The following is a 19,851-nucleotide window of genomic DNA, read 5'->3' on the forward strand; positions in this document are numbered from 1 at the left end:
ACACAAGTGAGGCACATGAGGATGAACAATGCTAGCCTGCAATACAAAATTATGTGCTCAGAGGTGATCAGCCCCAGTGAAGAGTCTGTGAGTTGTGACAACACATTTCTAGGCAAACACAACATGAAATCAAACCTTAGAAAAAGAGGACAAAAGTGACAACATCATTGCACTGTCACTGTGTAAGTCTGTTGCATTTCTGCAACTGGAGTATGGATTATAGCTGACACACTCCCCTGTAAAATGGTATGCTGATTAAAGTTAGGAAAAATCAAAGAAGACCAACAAAGAATGTTATGGAATGACTGAGGAAGTCAGGACTTTTCAGCCTGGAAAGAGATGACCGAGCAAGTATAAAATAGATCACTAAATGATGCCAACAGGAATGAGGTTTCCTCAGGAAACAGAGTGTTATGTGATGTGGAATTACTTGGAAAAGATGGTGTGGTGCAAAATACTTATATGGGTTCACGGGGAGGCCAGTAAAGTCTGTTGAAAAGAAATCTGTTGAAGATTACTTCATCAACAAACCACAAGAGGCTCAGAAAACCCCTTGCTGGACCTTAAAGCAGGAATCGGGTAGAAGAAAATTTGGATGAAGCAACATATGTTTATCCTGGTCATACATGCCCCTAGGCAGCTGTTTATGGTCCATGGGTACTGAACAAGAAAAGAAGTCGTCTTAGAATAGGACTTGTTCAGTTACTTCCCTAGCATATTTTTGTTCAATGCACAGTCTGAAGTCTGCAAGATTCCCTTGGCAGATTCATTTTGATTTTATCAATGCCAACAGAAAGACAAAACCAACAGAGTTACTCTGAAGAGAATTACATTAAGCAGATCTTCAGAAAAGAATTATCTGTGAAAAGTGCTTTGAGTTCAGCGGTGGCAATTGGAAACTGCAACGTGCAGTAAATGTCCTTTACCACATAAGGATGAAACCCAAGTGCCAGACTGATTTTGCAGGGCTGGGATAAATGCTCAGACACTGTGAGACACTCGTAGCATAAACTAGACTGAGGATAATTGCTAGTGCATTCCATTTTCTCTGTTCTGCCCCTTCCCCACTGCTTCTGTTTTCTCTCTTGCTTAGCCTAATGGAAATGTCATTGTGTGTTGAGAATGACATGCTTTTTTTCAGATCATCTATTTGCAAGACACAATTTTTGCTACTGTTGTCCTTCCTTTTCCCACAAACCTACAGAAACAAGGACTAAGAGAAAAAAGGCCACCCTCAGCTACTTCTTTTAGTGGGGGCTGCAGTGTTTGGTAAGAAATGCAAGCATGCAGTTGAGGCAGGCATTTGTTTGAAAACGTTTAATTTCCCAGTTGGGGCCACCTCAGCTCTGGCACAGAAGGAATATGTTGTAAAGTGCAAGGGCTTAATATATTAAAGAGATTTAGGATGGTAATAGCCTCATTATGCAAGGTGTGGCTCACTTCCAATTCTTAGCAACCAATTTTATGCTATGGATAAGGTTCAGCACTTCCTGCAGTTTTTATTCCCTGACGTTCCCTGCCATGAGAATTGCTGTTGTAGCCCACAGCCCCTTCCTGGATTGTGTGCTGTGGCTGCTGGCAGCAGCATGTGGCCTGGCCCTCTCCTCAGCTGGAGGAGGGAAGTGGCCCAAGGGTGCATTCAGGAACAGCTCTGGGAGCCAGGAGGACAGCCTGATCCCGCTGCAAAAGTCCTTGGGAGACACTGGGCATCAGTGCTTATAGTGGAGTCTCTCTGGATTTGCTCAGTGTGTTTCAGCCACTCATCTACCACCTGCAAATCTACAGGGGTACTGAGAAGAGATGTGCTTTCATGGAGAAAAGAAAAGCACTGCAGAGGTCATGACTGGAAAGACCTCCTGCATGGAGATGGACATTTCCTGGTACAGAGATGGGCATTCAGCAAACATCTGAAGCACAGCATGCACCAGCACACTGCATGACCACAGACCTTTCACCTTCCTCAAGGTTTCCACTGAATTTGGGTTTTTTAACTTCAGTTTGGTAATAAGACCTAGCAGTCAAGAATAATCAGCACAATCAAACTATTGCCTGCAAATATTCTTATGTGCCATCCAGTCCCACGAGGGTCTGAGAAGATAAATAATTCTTTCAGATCAAATTGCCAGTTTAAACACATTATAGAGTGCATTTATATAAAAGCAGCCTCACATTGCTAAGTGAGAACTTAATTATCTAAGTTTTATGCCTGCAATAAAAGTGCCTGCAAACAGTAAGAGTAGAATGTTTTATTTTTAATTGGTTTTGATTATTGAATCACTATGGCCAACACGAGCCTTGAAATACTAAGGGGGAAAAAGAAGACCTAAGAAACCTAAAGGTTGACTACTTGGATATTCAAATTCATCAGAAAGAGTTTCTAGCTTTTTAGTTTCAGATAATAAAATTTAAGTGTCTCTACAGCTTCAGAATCTTTTTTGTGAGCTAGAATTTTTGAGGTATTTTTCTGAGGTTTACAAGAAAGCTTTACAGTCACTCTAAGGTGAAAGCTGTTTTCTGTTTGAACTCATAATTTTAAAAAGTTAAAGCCTGAAGTTTTCTATTGCCAAAGCAGAATACATCCTACCTGAGAACATGGGATTAAGAAAATAGTAATGATTTTCTTGGCTTTTACTCTGAGCCTATGGGCATTTGCTTTTATCTTAAACTTTCTTGGCCGAGCTTCTCAATTATAAGGACCCTGGACACTTTCATACTGCTCAGCAGTGTAGGGAGTTTGTTAGATAATATGTTTTTCATATAAAATAAATTTTTAATTTGTATTTGCTAAATAATCAATAATTTATTCACCCACCTGAGAGATCCAGGCCTTAGAGCCAGTCTCTTACCTAGTTCCTGGAAATGTAACAAACTAACACATTCATGCTAAAGTTTTATTTCTGAGTGCTTACTCCTTATCTGTCTGGGTATTCAGTTAGTTTAAGAATTTAAAATTATGCGTATCCATAATCTGAAATGTGTTAGAGCAATTCTACTAAAGCAGTGCTATGCAGACTATTTGTACAGCAAATAGGCTCAGAAAACAACAGACAGTGCCCAAAACCAAGGATACTAAAGGAAGATTTTCTATTTCTTAAAAATTTCTCACAAATATTAATATGGGTATCAGACTTAAAAATAGAAGCAGGTAAATCAGATTACTAAGTTTCCTTTCAGTCTTGTCTAACTCACTTCAACCCTGATATTTCTTCCATTAATAATTCAAAGCTTCAAAACACAATTTCAAAGCAAAATTTCAGAATAAATCATCAATCTTTACTTCTGTTTGTTAAGATATCAAAATCAAATGGCAAAAAGAGCATCTTTTATCTTGCAAATGTTTAAAATTGGATTTTGGAACTAAATGCACTTTCCATATTTGCAAATTTATGAAACAATGTCTAAAATCAAGTGTTTGATCCAGAATATAATTTATTTTAGCATGCTTCATTAATTTTCCTAGGATTTTTCAAATTGTCTAGGATGTCTAGGTCTACTTTTCTTTAAATATTATTATTCCTTTCCCAGAAAAAGCTAAAATCCACAAGGTTGAAGCAGTCCTTTTATCTACTGACTTCTGTTCAGTATTTAGGCCAACTATTCAAGCTTTTCTTCTTTTGTTATCAACAGGTTCCTTTCCATCTTCCTTTGTGCAGATTCTCAATCAGTTAAAACAGAGAATGCCCTCAGGAGCTTTCCACTGTTATCCCTGAAATATTAAGATCTATTTTTCTGTTACCCTTTAAGATTTTATTTCCTTGGACATTTGTATTACAATTTTTCTTTTCTTTTCTTTCTTTTCTCTCTTTCTTTCTCTCTTTCTTTCTTTCTCGTTCTCTCTCTTTCTTTCTCTCTTTTTTTTCCTCCAAGCCTTCCCAGTATTTCAGTACACCTCAGGTTTTAAAAACCTGACCCCTAGCAATTCCCCATTATTAACATATGAGGGCTAGAATTGTTTTGGCTAAAACTAATTTTTAGTGAGCAGTTTTTTAAGGACTAGTATCCAGAAACTCCCACTGACTTCACTGGAGCTCCATTTGGATGGATAGCAACTTGTAAGAAGCCACAAAACATGCAGAGCAGCATAAAACCAAGAGATGGAGACAGGAAGGAAACAGCAGAAAGAAACAGAGGTAGGGAGTGGGAAAAAGTTCATATTTGGTGCAGCACCTAATTCTTCTGAAGAGAGAAATCCCAATACTCTTTCTTATTTTTCAGTGTAAAACCAATTTCTTGAGAGCAATTGAAACCTGCTGAGAAAACGTGTATTTCTACTTTCGTGTTCGCAGTACATCACAATGCAAGGCTACCATTTAGATCAAGAGGTAAAACAAATGGGAAGGCATTCCCTCTTGGGCCACATGGGATCCCCCTGGCAGGAGAGGGGCCACAGTGACACGCTGCAGGACTGGCTCCCCACTGCCACCCAGCCCTTGTTCCCCATGCCTGTGGGGAACAAGGACAAAATCTGCAGAGGCAGTCATGCCATAGGCATTGTCCATGACCTCATCAAATGCAATTAATTTCTTAATGAAACCCATAAACAAGTACAGATGACATAAGATACATTATCCAATACATACATTTAGTTTATCACAATCTAAACAGGATTATTAACAAAGGGTGAAGACACACTGATGCCTTAAGAGTTTAGCTTTTATAGCTTTCAAATCCTGTACTGCATTAGTGCATAGGTCTAAACTCCATATAAAGTGTTGTTAACTGTCTTTACTTTTTGTTAACCAAAACGATCCCCGTAGGCCTGAGATCCAAGGACACACCACAGCCTCAGGCCCCAAAAAGTATAAACAAAAGTGAATTGTGGGGAGTGAGCTGGGGGAATATGGCTTCATTACCTGAATCTGTAATTGGAGAATTAGCCCTGATATGCAAATAGACCAAACTTATATGGTTTGAAAAACTCGTGACCATTGTCCATCTTGGGTGTAGCCTCTGTGAGGCTTTTGCAATGCCCAAGGTGTATCTGTTGAAGGCCTTTAATAAATAGCCACTTTATTCTCTTAACTCTCTCTAGCCTCTGTTCTAGGTAGCCACTCCAAGGCATCAGCATCAGTAAAAAGGAGATGATGTATTTAGGTAACAAAGAATAAAGTCTACTGCAAGAGCTAAAAGAACAAGACAGGATTGAAATGCATTTGGGAATGGGAGAGATGAAACCTGAGATTTGCAGCTAAATTATCCAGATTTTAAACCACACTTATGTCTCAGTTCCCTATATTATCATACACAGCAGGTATCTTAAATCATTCATAAAAGCTGTCAGTTCACTCACTCTTTTTACCCAAAAAATGAAACACAAGTTAATATCATGTCTTAGATTTCAATGCTTTGCCTGTACTTCTTATAAATTTCTCTAGTGATGCTGAAGGCTCCCTGTGCTCTGGGAAGGAATGCCAAAATGCCACCTAATGAAGAGGACAACCACTGGAAAAGATGAGCTGAGAGGTACAGCTCACCCCAAGACAAGGCAGGGAGCATATAACAAATGTGCTGACCAAACCACACGTACCTAATCTGTTGGAGGGGTTCCTTTTGAAGAGGGCTCGCAGCAGGCTCTGGGCTTCTATGCTCAAAAACTGTGGCATTCCCAGCTTGGCTCTGAAAGAACACAACACTTGAAAAGAAAATAGATTTTTCAAGCTTTTTTTTCTATCCCACTGTGGCAGAAATAGCTGAACTGTAGCAGTCAGGATGGGCAGACACATGAAATCTGTGACCAAAGGCTACCTAAGAATAGTGCAGTGCAGAGTGAGATGGTGATCTTAAGGAAGGTTTTAATACTGATTTCACTAGAGGTAGAGCAGCTCTAATGAATCCCATAAAACTTTTGCAACCTAAATTGGTAATTTTCCTACAGAATTTTTTCACTTTTTTGTTTTCTAGAATAAACTAAGGAATAAAGAGGAATTTAAACAATCAAACTTAATGAAAAAATGTATACTAAACTGCATACTGTTTAAAGAGAACAAAACTTTTGTCTTGGCCATTCACCACTACATTGAAAAAATGCACTAGTGATCAAAGCTGAGCTTCAGATACTTTTGTCTGCAATTAACATTAAATGAATAGGACATCGCAAAGGAAAAGACTTGAAACTTGGCAACATCAAAATATAAGATGTCCTGCAGAAATCTGACTTTGCCACATTTCGTGGATACTGAGATTGTCACAAAAAGTACGATAAATTTCTTTTGTAGGCCCTCTCAGTAATTCACTTCCTACTGTTTATTCTGAAGGCAACTTACACAGGCATCAGCTTTGCGTGTCTTACTAAATTCACACCTTGCAAGGCTTTGGAAAGTTCATTACACCCATCATTATTCTCTACTCATCAAATACTTAGGCCCTATGGAGTCTCCAGAGGGTAGAGCTATCTCACAGTTAGAAGAATGAAAGCAGTTTTGATACTCACTTGAGAATGAGTGCCATTGTCTCCTTTCTGTCTTTTCCCTGGAAGGGTAATGATCCCGTCAGCATCTCAAACTGTGGAGTAGCAACAAAACAGTAAATCAAATGTGCATGGGGATGGTCTGCATAGCTGACCACATCCATCTTCTATTCCCAACACAACTGAAAACTAGAGGAAAAGAAATGATACAACGACCTGCGCACACAAAAAATGGCACAGCAAGCGTGGAGGACTGTTCCATTCCAGAGATGTGTTACAAACTGTTTACACTGATAGCTGTTGTCAAGTTTTGGTATGTTTGGGAAGAAGTGTCACATTTGGTGCTTCCTCCAGCATCTGTTTTATGACCAATGAGGTATTTGGCTTGGAGGGACCTTTATCCTGCATGGATATGGCTCTTAGGTGTTTGGCATGGTCTACCATGCAAAGAAAATGGACTTGATATGCCACTCCCCACCTTTTTAGGTTGAGTCAAACCACCTCTTTGATTGTCTATTTGCAACACTCAGAGATGCCTCTCCAATATTTTGCAGGAGAAACAAGACTAAACCCCACATTCTCAAGGCTTTTGAGTGTGACTTTTCTCTCCTGCTTTGGTTCCTCTGGCGGTACTCAGTGATGAATCTCAAAAGTGTCACATTTAACTGAACCCAAATCTCAAAGCAAAAATCAACAGTCATCATCATCAATTTCCTAAGTGTTGAAACATCAATCAGTTATGGTTCCTTGGAGACACATTAGTGCTTTCAGTAAATCTGACAGGAATTTCACATCTGTAAGAAGTGAAAAAAAAGAATGAACCCCAGCTGAAGAAGCTTGCCTAACTTGGATTCAACACCAGGTCTTTCACACAGCTCTCACCATGGTGTTTTATGGAGTGGCAGCTGCTTGCTCTGACTAAGGGAGGCTGAAGGCTGTGCATCACCAAACACAAAGACACCAAGAACATAATTCAGCTTGGACACAAAGGAAAACTGTATTGAGGGTAAGGTAAACTGTTACTTGTTTGTGCCTGTTATTCAGGTTTTGGATCTCTTCTACTATAGAAAGCTAATTAATTAGTGTAATTAATTAATCTAATAATTAATACTCATTGCTGTAAGTAAATACCTGCTAAGGCAGGAAAGATTCTTCAAGCTTTACATACTTTTTGTACCTTATCTTACAAGAAACCACAGTGCTCCCAGAAAGCACATTTGTGCTAAGAAAGATTCTTTCATTACCAAAAACTTGGGTCAGACTGCCCCACAGCCTGACCCTTCCTCCTGCCCAGATTAAATACAGCTATACCAGAAGAAAAATATAGAAAAAAGAAGAAAACTAATGGTGAACCTGCTATGTTAATTTTGGGAGAAGGGCAGAGGAGATATTTAGAAGCCAGATAACTAACTGAATATAGTTAATTGAAGGATTAATCTTCATTAGTAACAAATTACCTCAAGGCACTAAAATGCATAGTAGAAACATAAATAAAACCACTTTAAACAAATTTATATGGCTGCCAAATATAAACAAGACTTGGAAAAAACAAATACATTAACTTCTGTTTGGGTTAGGAGAGGCAAGAAAAGACCTTCCTGGTAGACCTGGAGGAAAGCAGCTCGTTTTCTACAAAGAAATATAATGGGGGAGAATGTTTAAACCTGCCTAGATGACACTGGAGCTTAAATACCATTTTCAAAGTAATTCTGACCTATTACAGCCTAGTCCTGATAAAATGGGACTGGGAATGAAGGGCAGAGAACATTGCTTCCCAGGGCAGCAGCAGAAATGGTACAGATTGTACCAAACCCTCCTCATGATTTCTAGAGCGTTTATGCTCACGGAAAGTACCTCATGCTCACTTACACTTGCTCATTATAATAGATCTAATTCAGTGGCACCAACAATGGCTGCTATGCCTCATTTATGCTGGCATAAATGAGCTTGATGCTGCTGATGCAGGTGATACAGACATAAGCAACTGCTTGGTCAGTGACTACGTGGGAAAGGACTGTAGTTCCCAACCACCCCAATATCCCAGGGATACCTGCAAGTGCACCATGGCTGCAAGGGATGGAAACAAGAAGGAAGGAATTTGGAAGAAACTTAAGGTGCAGGAGGGAGCAGGGGGAATGACTGCTCTGGAGGCTGCAAGAAACATTTACTGTGCTGCTGTAATGGCAAGCACTTTGTTACCACATCTCCAGTTGTGCAGGCCTAATGCTCAGATTAATTCAGGCTCAGAAGAAATGCAGTTAACATCAATATTTAAAGTGAAAGGCAGCCACGTAAGTGAAGTGTACCAGAGCTTTTTACTTTAATGATCTTAGCTAAGCAGCATCTGGAAGAAAGCATTAGTTTCTCAATTGCAGTCCTGACAAAATCTGTTGAAGGTACAAAATGAAAGAACGAGACTGAAAAAAAATTGAAATTGTTCATTTCATCAGTTAAAGCTATCATTTCACTGCACAGTGACCTGTCTTCCTGATGATTTTTCCAAAAAGTAAAAAATCTTGCTAAACCTGAAAATGAAAACAGAAGTGAGACCATGCTGCTCACACTCATGCACACAAATACAGAGGGGGTCACAGAAGGTTGACAAGAAGCTGAGACTAGGGGTGAATGAACTCTGCAGTATTTCTGTCTATTAAAGCAGTCCCTATAGTTTTGCTGGAGGACTAAATTTTCATTTTCTCTACTTCCCCACCTGCAGAAACCATCTGTTTGCTCCTTCCTTCCCACCAATTCACTTCCCAGTTTTTGGAGGGCCATCTTCTGTTAGACTTCTGAAGGCTGCACCTCCCTCCAACCTTGACTTCCTTTTTGTACCAAAGCAAGTGCAAGAAAGGCAAATATTCTTGGTTCGAGTTCAGCTGCCTATTTAGAGAACCACAGAACTAGGCTTAATGGGCCTCTGGAGTCACATAATCCCTGCTGAGGCCTCAATATACTCACTATGCGGTGCTCCCTTTCTCTAGTTTTCAGGGCAGTCTCCAATTTCAATAGGCAAAGCATGAGCACCTCCCAGATGATATGCATGTGGGAAGACCCTGGAAAAGACTGCCACATTTCCTGAGGAAATTCAGGATTCAAGAAGTGACCCAGGAAGGTTACTGGAGAAGATAATGTGTGAGAAAAAAATCCTCAGCCTGGGTAATGACCACAAGAATCTTCCTAATGGATGGAAAGAGAGCAGGTTGTGCAAACTACTTCAGCCCAAGTCTTCTGAAGTTTGTGAGCACAGGATAAAACCCAGAGTTACAAAGAAACTTGAAACCATTCTGTTTTGGCAAGCAGAGAGCGACACTCTCATCAGAATGGTCAGGTTGTCCTCTCAACACTTCCAGTCATTTTCCAGGTATCTGAGAACTGCTCAAGCACACAGTTTAATACTTGCAAAATGCATTGAGTATTTTTCATTATCTGTGTGTGTGAAACATAATGAATTAGTGCTCACAAAGGGTTGAACACCTTAACATAGCAACAAGCATAAACATTCAAAATAATGTTCATGAAGACCATCCCTTGCACTGGAAATAAAAAAAGTGTAATAATGGGATTTTGTAAAAGAAGATTAATTCTTTGATGTCTTACATTGATTTGTCCAATGTAACTGTATAGTTACTACAAAATTAGTACAGAACTGAATACTTTGGATACCAAAGGGACATTTTCTTTTCTTGTGAAGACTTAATTACTTGCTGATACATATGAACACATTTTTTTCTGGTTTGGGACTGCTACCAAGTCATCACAGCCATTTCTCTAATTATATTCCCCTCTCTGCCCACATGACTCTCAAAGGTGTAGAGTGGTTTTTTTCATGAAGTACAAGAGATACAACTTTCATAAGGTCTGTGACCTTGTAAATCAGCTGGTAGATGAACTACAAAAGCACTGCTTTGTGAGGCTTTCCAAGAGGTTTGAACATCTAAGATCAGGTTGACCAGTTTATCTGGGCTTCAGAGATGGCAGTGTGGGCATCAAGACTCTTGCAGTGGAGCTTAAAAGGTATTAGTTACATATCCAACTTTTTAACAATGTAGGCCAAACCCTTGTACATGAAGATCCCTTGATGCAAAGCATTTGCAGAGTATATCTTATCCAAAACCTTCAATGCACTGAGCAAGACACAGAAAGGCAAAAAAGAAAAACTGTTTGGTCATGATAAATCACATAAATTCATCAGCAAAAATTACAGAAGTGTTTCAGCAGTCATCACCACATACTTAATGAGAAGCAGGGACTGTCCTTGGGAATGCTGGAAGGGGCAAATTTTAAGATTTGTGTAACTGCACCTGCTGACATACAGTAAGCTACCATAAAACAATTCAAATAAACTGAGCAGCAAACAAACAGAGCAGGTAGCAGGTTCAGTTGTGTGGCCTGTGTCAAAGGCCCAGCTGGCAGTAAATGAAGTTGTACTGTGGTGACGGTAAAAATCCTGGTGAATAGTAATTCACAAAATAATTAATAACAAAATTAATAAACAAGACCAGAACTTCGACATTTTCAGACAAGTTTGTTTTGCTATTACTAACCACTACATGCCACATTTAAGGAGTGTGCAAGGATCATTCAGTTTGATTCTAGTCTGTGCCCTGGTCAGTGGGGGGTGGCAAGAGAAGCAGGAATTCCTCTTCACAGAGCAGAACAGAAAAGAGAGTGTTTGGTGGCTCTGATGATGAGGAAGATACAGGCCATGCTACAACTATAGGCATAGTATGTTCCCTTTTTTGGTAAGAATTTTAGACAAGAAAATTACACAATCACATACACTTCTTTTGAATCTATGCATATTTCATCAACTGGTATTTTCTTCATCTATTTTACATCCTACTCCAAAGTACTTAGGAAGAAATGCTAATAAATAATTTGAATACAATTTAATTATCTTCTGTTTTTCAGACTGACCAAAAAAAAGCTTCCATAATAGAACATACACTTGACAGAACAAGGAAAACAAGGAGAAAAGAGCAGAGGGAAAGACAGCATCAGAAAATTCTCCCGCGGTTCAGTGTGTGGAAACAAACATTTTTTGGTCCCAAACAGATAAACGTTGAAAAGGAAAAAAGGTTGAACTGATTGATATATTTTTCTCTAAGATGTCTGGTAACACTTAAAGGCTTAAAACATTAGCTTGGAGTTAAAAGGGTTTTACTTTCTTTAATTCATCTCCTTTTATAGAGATTCTAATCTGCTGAATCCTTAGGGGAGAGTTGAAAAGAGGAATGGAAATGGAAAAAAAAAAAAAAAGAAAGCCTAGTGAAACCCAGGGAGGAATAGTCCAGTTTATTAAGAGTTTATTAGCTGGTGAAAGAAGAACAATCTATACACCATATGAACCATCTTTTAATGGGAGACAAAGAGTGAGAAGACTCAGCTATTCACCAAAAATAAATATATAATAAAAAAAGTAAAAGGGTAGGGATAGATTTATTCTGGGAGACATACCCTATTGATTTATGTGAATAAATGTACATGGTTTAAGAGTGCTGAGTATTCCCAAATGGATTTGTGGCCATAGGAGATAAGGATATTCCACTCCTCTTATAATGCAGGCAATAAATTACAATATTTATGTAGATTTACTGCTGCCAACCTGCTAGATCAGTGATGTAGGCCCTCACCAATCCAAATTTTCACATTTTTTCACACTGCTTACTACGCTTCCTCTGGTGGCATCAGTAGTCCATTTCAGGTGAACAAAATTTTAACATATTCTATGGATTTTGGCATGCAGTGCAATACATAGCTACCAAAACCAGCCCCCATACCACAGGAAATGGGGCTGTATTGAAAGAGCACACTGCTATGCTAATTTCTGATTCTGGTTCTGCTGTGACAAACATGGTGAGGTGCCCTGTGAGCCACAGCTGCCTGGGGATGGCCATGCCCGGAGCACAGGGTGGATCTGCAGCCTGCACGCCTCAGGAGACAGCAGCACCAGCTCTGTTTTATCCAAACATAGCCCTATGAGAGCAGCAGGTGCCTGGTGTCTGGGCTCAAGGGACAGCACCATGCTTGATAAAACAATCCTTCCAAAAACTTACAGTGTTCATACACTGTACAGCTTTGAAAAAAAATCAATGTCACAAACCAACTTCTTGATCTTTTCATCTGCCTCTGCAACAATAGCACACAGACTGAAGAGGCTGGAGGGGTGCAGGGTGGGAGGTTAGCATCGGAACACGTCATTTTAAAAGGCTGGTTTGATGAGAGTGCAGTACTGCCACCCTGATTTTTAAACATTTTCTAAGCCTTCTGATGTTTATATTCTTGTAATGAACTTTCTCACACACTTTATGTAAATAACTTATTTTGCATTCTTTTATAGAAGAGAATGGTGGTCTGTCCAGTGTCATTGGAGAGGTGGCACTTTCACCTTCCAATCCCCTGTCACTTTTGGAAATCTATAAATGCTGGAGCCAGAAAAATAAAGGTCCCTTGTTACCTTGGGAAGAGCAGCGAGTCCACATCATGCTGTTTCGCGTCCTACAGTGACACAAATACCTCTCTGAAAAACCTCCCTGACACCGCAATTTTTATCAGAGGGATCTGATGCCTCCCCCAGCCACCCCTGCAGCAGATGAGCAGAGCTTGTGCCTCACCATGAGCACGCCAAAGGACCACCAGTCGGCACTCTGCGTGTGCCCACGCCGGTTCACCACCTCGGGGGCCATGTACTCGATCGTCCCGCAGAACGAGTACGCTCTCTTGTCGTGGTCAATGGCTTCTTTGCTCAGACCAAAATCTACACAAATTGAAGCAGAACAGGGCTCGTCAGCTCTCTAAAAGTTATTATTTATGCTTTTGCTGGCTTAAATTGTTTGAACAAAACACGCCAACCAGCTGGTGAAGTGCCTTCCTGTCCCTGTGCAGAAAGAGGCCACAGGCACAAGGGTGCTGGAGCCCTGCCTAGGTGGAGTGCCTGGCACTTGTTAATACACCCTGAAAACACACATATCATTTTCCCTGTGCAGAATGAGGTTCTGGCTCAAGGCAGAAGGGAGTTTAAACTAAGCAGAGATATACAGATCAGGTTTGGTGAAGGCAATGTTAGCAAGGATTCCTGTGCAGCTATATTCCAAAGTATTAGGAAAATTAATCCCAGATTACAGCAGTGAAAAGGTTGGCTAGACAGTGCCTCTAGAGTGGGAAAGGGATCTCTTTCCAGCCATCCTCTGCCTGGATCAAATAGTCATATTGGAAGCATCCTTCCATCCACAGTGGCAAGCAGTCAAACCTGCCTGCTTCACATCAGTCAAGAGCACAATTTTACCAAGACAATGCTATGTTCTCCGTGTGCTGTGCAGCAGGGGGGCTGACAAATCAACAGAGAAGCTCAACACTCAAACTCTTCTAGCTTCTAGTTTTTGTAAGCAAACTCCTTCCAACCAAAGATCAGGATGCATGCAATATACTGCAGGAAAAAAAAAATCAGCTCATAGGCATGAATTTCTCACATACCTGTTATCTTAATGTGACCCTCTTCATCAAGAAGAATGCTATAAAGCAAAAAAAGAAACATTCATTCATTAGCCAGGCACAAAGAGCAGTTAAAAAACATGAATAAAAGATGTTTAAGTCAGGTAAGGAAACATTGCAAGATTCAAATACTTATGTACACAAAACCTTAGTGGATTCTGTGGCTCCAGAAAGAAAAATGAACCTCAAAGGTTTTTTTAATCTTATGTCTGGAGCATGTACAGCCTGAGGCAGTTCCATGAGGAGCCTCTGTCCCCCACAGGCTGTTCAAGGTGGGCATGCAGACAGAGCTCAGGAAGAACAGGGTGCTCAAAGCCAGCAGCTGCAGGGTTTATGCTTCCAGCAGGAGAAGGAGCTATACATTTCCTGTTCTTGTCACAGGAAAAGGCAATCACACCAATAATCAAGGCTTGGACTCACTGGACCTAAAACTAAGTCCAAAGGTTCATGCTGAAGTAATAGAAGTCTTCGTAGAGCACAGTGACTAGTCACAGCCTAACTGCATGGATCTCAGCCTCTGCTTTTCAGTCCAGAGCACAGATGAAAATTCAGCCTGGAAGCCAAATTCAAGTGTTCTCACATTTGCCACCTGCCAACATATTTTTTCTTAACAAAGGCACTCCAACATTTCTGTAGTTCACAAAAAGCAGTGCCAGTTTTTGTGGAAACAAGAAGGGACACAGAATTTGAAAAATAATGATTTTGGTAAATAAAAACTGATATACTAATGAAGGTGGTCTTTCTCCAGTCCTGGTTAGACTCAGTATATTTCTCTTTTTAAACTGATCTACCATGGTACCAGCTATTTTTATATTCCTCTTCTCTTAGAGAATCACTTTGATATAATTATTCAGGAAGAAAATATGATAGAAGTGAACGAAATATAATGGGCTATACTTTTTGTGAAAAGTTGTGTCTGAACTGAAACATAATTGAAAAAAAGATGCTCTTCTGTCATTCATGTGTTTACAAAAAGCTGTTGTGCAAGACATCAAAGGCCAGCAACTAAGTCAGTACCATGAGTCCAATAATTAAAGTCTTTTCTTCTCAATAAAAGCATCTTACCTTTATTCTTTCTTCACATTTTCCTTGAACACGTAATTTTCAAGTACTAGTCTATACCGGGCATGTTTAAATGTACTTTTGTGACTGCAACCCCTAAACTTGTGCTTTGTAAGAGAACAGAATAAAACACCTGCCAGTGTGGAAGTGAGCATGAATGTGTGAACTCCCCAGACCTGGATCTGGAAAAATAGCAGGGGGAATAGAGCTCACAGAAATCACCAAAAATTTTGCCCCATGCCCAGGAAGCCCTTGTGAATAACTATGCAATTCAAATGAAATTTCCCCAGAAGCACTGATTTTACACTTAATGGGTTTTAAATTTCATGATTTCCTATTGAAAATCCACGCTGCTTTAAGTATGCACACGATGCGTGTTCCCCATACTTTGCCCTGGTTAAATGGCTCACGCCTTACCCTCGTTAAAGGGATAGAGGCAACACCAACAGAGCTTTCAGACTGATAATGCTGCCTGAGGTTGAGTGAGAGACATACAGCAACTCTTTCTCACACTGTTTGCATGCAAAATGCAAATAGATCAAAACTAATAGATCCTGGCTTCCAATGGATGTGTATCCCATATCCCCTAAAATGTGATCTACAGTTCCTTCCTCCATCTCATGTTCCCTAATCACTCTTCTACCATGGCCTTGGCTGCTGGCAGCTTCCTCTGTGGCCTCTGGCAGCACCCTCTGGACATCTGGGTGCCTCCACATTTGCCATCTGGCAGCACAAATAATGCTACAGCTACTAGCCGAAGATTATATTTCATGTAAAAAGAAAACTATATGCTAATAGTGAGGGAAAAAAAGGGCAACTGTTGTACTGAATTATCGTAGAGTGAAATTAAGAAGAAAAGAACAAAGTACCTGCTTCTGAGAGTGCAAATTGCAACAACAGACAAATAGTTTTCTTGTGACAGTAGAAGCAAACTAATTATCTGATCATACTCTGTACTCTTTTTATCTTTGTCACCTTACAATTCCTTATTATCCCACAATAGCAGACATTCTATTGTGACAATCACAATTACTTTAGCTATGGTTTGCAGAACAAACTAATCTGAAATACGATAGTACTATTCTATGGAAGGGGAAAAACAACCAGAAGTTCTTTATACGATTCAGGCTTGAGAATTATCTTTCATCTAAATTAATATTTTGAAATTATAAAAACCATAAAAAAATAGACTACTTTTAAATGCTAAGCTAGGTTACAATCATACTGAATGATAAACTTCAGCTAGGAGGTTTTTTTCATTTTATTCTTTCAGTCTAATATTTGAATGCTTTTACCGGATGCTGTCATTGTAAACCTTCTCTTCAAAGCAGTAATAACAGTTATTAGGTGAAAAATATGCCAACACCATAAATAAGTGAACCACACATAGGCTTGGAACAAAAAATGCCACAAAATAAGGGTGTCTCTTAGACAGGAGGAGACTGAGGGGAGACCTCATCACAGTCCACAGGTTTCTCAAAATGGGAAGAGGAAGGGCAGGCACTGATCTCTGTGGTGGCCAGAGACAGGACATGAGGGAATGGCCTGAAGTTGTGTCAGGGAGGTTTACGTTGGGTATTAGGAAAGGGTCCTCACCCAGAGGGTGGCTGGGCACTGGAACAGCTCCCCAGGGAAGTGGTCACAGCACCAGCATGACAGAGTTCAAGGAGTGTTTGGACAATGCTCTCAGACAGAGGGGTGTGATCCTTGGGATTGTCCTGGGGATATTCTATTCTACGATTGAACATTTTAGCACCAGGACCATCCCAAAAACATTCAAACTGCTTTCACTGAACTTGGTTTAAAAGTATGCCTTGAGAAGATAAAGGTTGGAAATCTCCATGCTAGAGGCTGGGGCAGCTAAATTTGTAGTAGAGGAATGACACAGCCCGAGTTACAGGAGAAGTCCCATAGCAGAGCTAGGACTGCAAACACCTTATCAACTTCTCTGCTGCAGCTTTATCACAGGGGAAAAAAGCTTTTGTTATGGGCTGTTGGCATTGTTTTATATCATGTCTTAAATCAAGGCCTGAACAATTCTCTCCCATTTTTCTCTCGCTCTCTTTATTTTTGGTTTTGAGTCATGTCTTCCAGGCTTGACTTTGAGCTCCAACATCCTCAGATCAATGTGATGTTCTGCCAAACCTAATAAAGCTGGAACTCTGGGGTTGGTTTGGTTCTGGTTTCCCCCCCCCCCTTTTTTTTTTTTTTTTGGTTTGGTTTTGGAATTTTTTTGGATGATATAATTTTCTTTCTAAGTGAGAGCAGTTTTGCAGAAGATTCAACCCACACTTTATGTTAATCAGAAACTGTAGCTAAATTTTCAGGTGGGAGATAAAACCTGATACTATCAAGAGTGTTTTATTTCATTTTGTTATGAAAGTACCAGATGAAGCAGTCAAATACCTACTAAAGACATGAAGATTCTCACAAATTGTGTTTTGTGACATTTAAGTGTTCACATGACCCCATGCTATCTCACCCTGCTGAATGCAAATTCCTCTCTGTTGTCGCTTTGTTGACACCATGAAGCCAAAAACGGACAGCTTACATGAATGGAGGCTTTCCACCACCTTTGTCTCTTACTAATTCTCAGACCTCCCCTCTCTCCACAGGGCAGTTACATTCATAAATCAGTAGTCATGGTTGGCAACACACTGCATTAAAAAGTGGTTGGTTTTTTAGAGTATAGAGTCTACACTGTCCCTTATGTAAACAACTGAGGGCCTTAAAATGTACATCACTCCTTGTTAACCTAAGCCCCTGTTCCAGAACCCAAAGTGCATCTAGGTTCCTGAAAAGAGAAATGATAAAGATTAATAGTAGTCTGTCCATTTTCAGATGGTAGTTATTTCTAAGTCACCCATGTCCTTAAACCACAGCATAAGAAATAAAATATGCATCATATACTACCTTATGATAAGTTCCCATTTTTCTGTCTTGGTATTTACCATATTCCATACTTTATAGCTTGATTGTGCAGTTCTTAAATAAAAGCATGCCTCACCATTTAAGGAACTCAGTGGCTTCCAGTGTGACTGAACAATATCTTGTCCCACAAGGGATGCCACTGAAATCACCAAGACAACTCAAGGAGAAGAATTTGTCTGCAACAATTCAAGAGAAGCATCTGCTTGTTCTAAACAAGACTCTAACCAGAAAGCTCAATTACTTGTCTTTTTGAAGTAAGTACAGCTGACTTGAGAACAACTCCCAGATGCACTTGAAATTAACTCATAGCTTTCAATTGTTAACATGGATTTTTGCTCAGGGAATCTTAACAAAAAAAAAAGCTGAACCTTAAATTTTAATGTACTGAGGGTTGTTCCAAGTGGTTTTAACAGTGCTGGGTTTTTTGTTTGTTTGTTTTAACATAAAAACTCCAATGAGCTTTATTCTAGCATACTTACAGAGCTGACAAGCAAACTCAAACCTATCAGCAGCTATTTTGGGAGCATCTGAAGAACAGCAAAAGCATTGAACAATGGAAGGTCTAATGCTGTGCCTATCTTTAATAAAGGGGAGAGAGGGGAAGAAAGAGAGAGAGAGAATTGGGTAATTATGGATTAATTAATTTATGTCCAGTTCTGGAAATCTGACAGAGCAAACCTTGTGGTGTAATCATGCTGGTAATGCCTCTGCTGCAGATGTGTGTGTGATTCTGCACGTTGCACTTCAAAGGAGAGAGGAATCAAGGGAGATCAAAGGGGAGTAATGAGAAGGACTGAACCCCTGTAAAAGACTGACTAGTGGAGAAGAGTTCAGCACCTGGATTGTTTAGGGTACAGAAGAGGGTCTAAGGAAAAAGATGTTCTCACAACACCCGGAGGCTGCTGCTGAGAGCAGAACAAGCAGGCTGGGGCTTCCAGGAGGACAGGCTAAGGAGCACTGGCCTGCAGGGGCAGTGGAGAAATTTCAAACAAGGTATTAAAAGCAACATTTTAGATGAACAACTGCTGGAACACTGCCAAGAGGCTTCCTGTGGAAAGCACAGAGTCTTCATCAGCTGCTTTAAGCCTGGGTTAGCAACACACCTGTTATACTCTTGATCCAGCCAGGGGGCAAGGGGAGGATGAGGACATCCTGAGATGGTCCTAATTTTATTTTATCATCTTATTTAGGAAGATATTCTGTCCCAGATGTAACTAAAAAAAAAAATTAGCATTTTTTCCCATGGAGAGTAATTGTTTTATTCTGCTGTATCTGTTTCTTTAATGTAAACCTAAAGTTCCAGAGAAATCATAGGCTGTCATGCTCTGCTCTCCCAGGCTTTGCACTTACAGAGCTTTTCTTAGAGGATATGGTTTTCAATCAGAGGCCTTGATTTATCTCCAGATATGAATTCCTGGGTCATTCCCTTTCCTATACAACAGTTATATTCATGCAAGCTAAGTTTGCACTACATCAATTGCATCCAAATTAAACTGTATCACAGTTAATCCATTTAACTATAGATCAAAGGCCATAAACTGTATATACAACAGCGAGAAAATGCAAGAGTGAGGGCTGCCAAATTAACTTTACACAGGGATCTCTCTGAGTATAGGTCTCCAGTTATGCAAGGATACTTTTTATTTCCTTCCGAAGAAATCTTGTCTCAGTTGGCAGACTGGTAACACTCAGGGAGGGATTTTAGCAGAGCAGTACAGTGAAGGGGATGGCTGGTCTCAGCTCAGACAAAAATATAGAAAAACTGGATTCCGTCTGTACCTTTTCAACATGCTTCTATGTGACAATGACAAATCAGTGACACCTTCCTTCCTTAGATGAGCTCCAATTTCTCAATTCACTGATCCCTGACTGGAAGCACTTCAGCTTGTTCTGCAGTAATATAAAGTGCTCTCACTTGCAACTGGAGTCATTGAGAGATGCTTTTTGAGATGCTAAGTGAC

General features: G+C 40.0%; 1 protein-coding gene across 1 annotated transcript in view; it reads right to left on the reverse strand.

Moving 5' to 3' along the window:
• The window catches only part of RPS6KA2 (ribosomal protein S6 kinase A2), a 155,323-nt gene that overhangs the window by 42,448 nt on the left and 93,024 nt on the right, over positions 1–19,851 (reverse strand). The window contains exons 7-10 of the mRNA XM_005416274.2: positions 13,880–13,917; positions 13,021–13,163; positions 6,431–6,501; positions 5,528–5,616 (exon numbers count right to left, since the gene is read on the reverse strand). Of these exons, the coding sequence (XP_005416331.1) occupies positions 5,528–5,616; positions 6,431–6,501; positions 13,021–13,163; positions 13,880–13,917 (341 nt within the window). The remainder of the gene's footprint in view (positions 1–5,527; positions 5,617–6,430; positions 6,502–13,020; positions 13,164–13,879; positions 13,918–19,851) is intronic.

This window comes from Geospiza fortis, unplaced genomic scaffold (genome assembly GCF_000277835.1).
Source record: "Geospiza fortis unplaced genomic scaffold, GeoFor_1.0 scaffold41, whole genome shotgun sequence".
Taxonomy (NCBI): Eukaryota; Metazoa; Chordata; class Aves; order Passeriformes; family Thraupidae; genus Geospiza; species Geospiza fortis.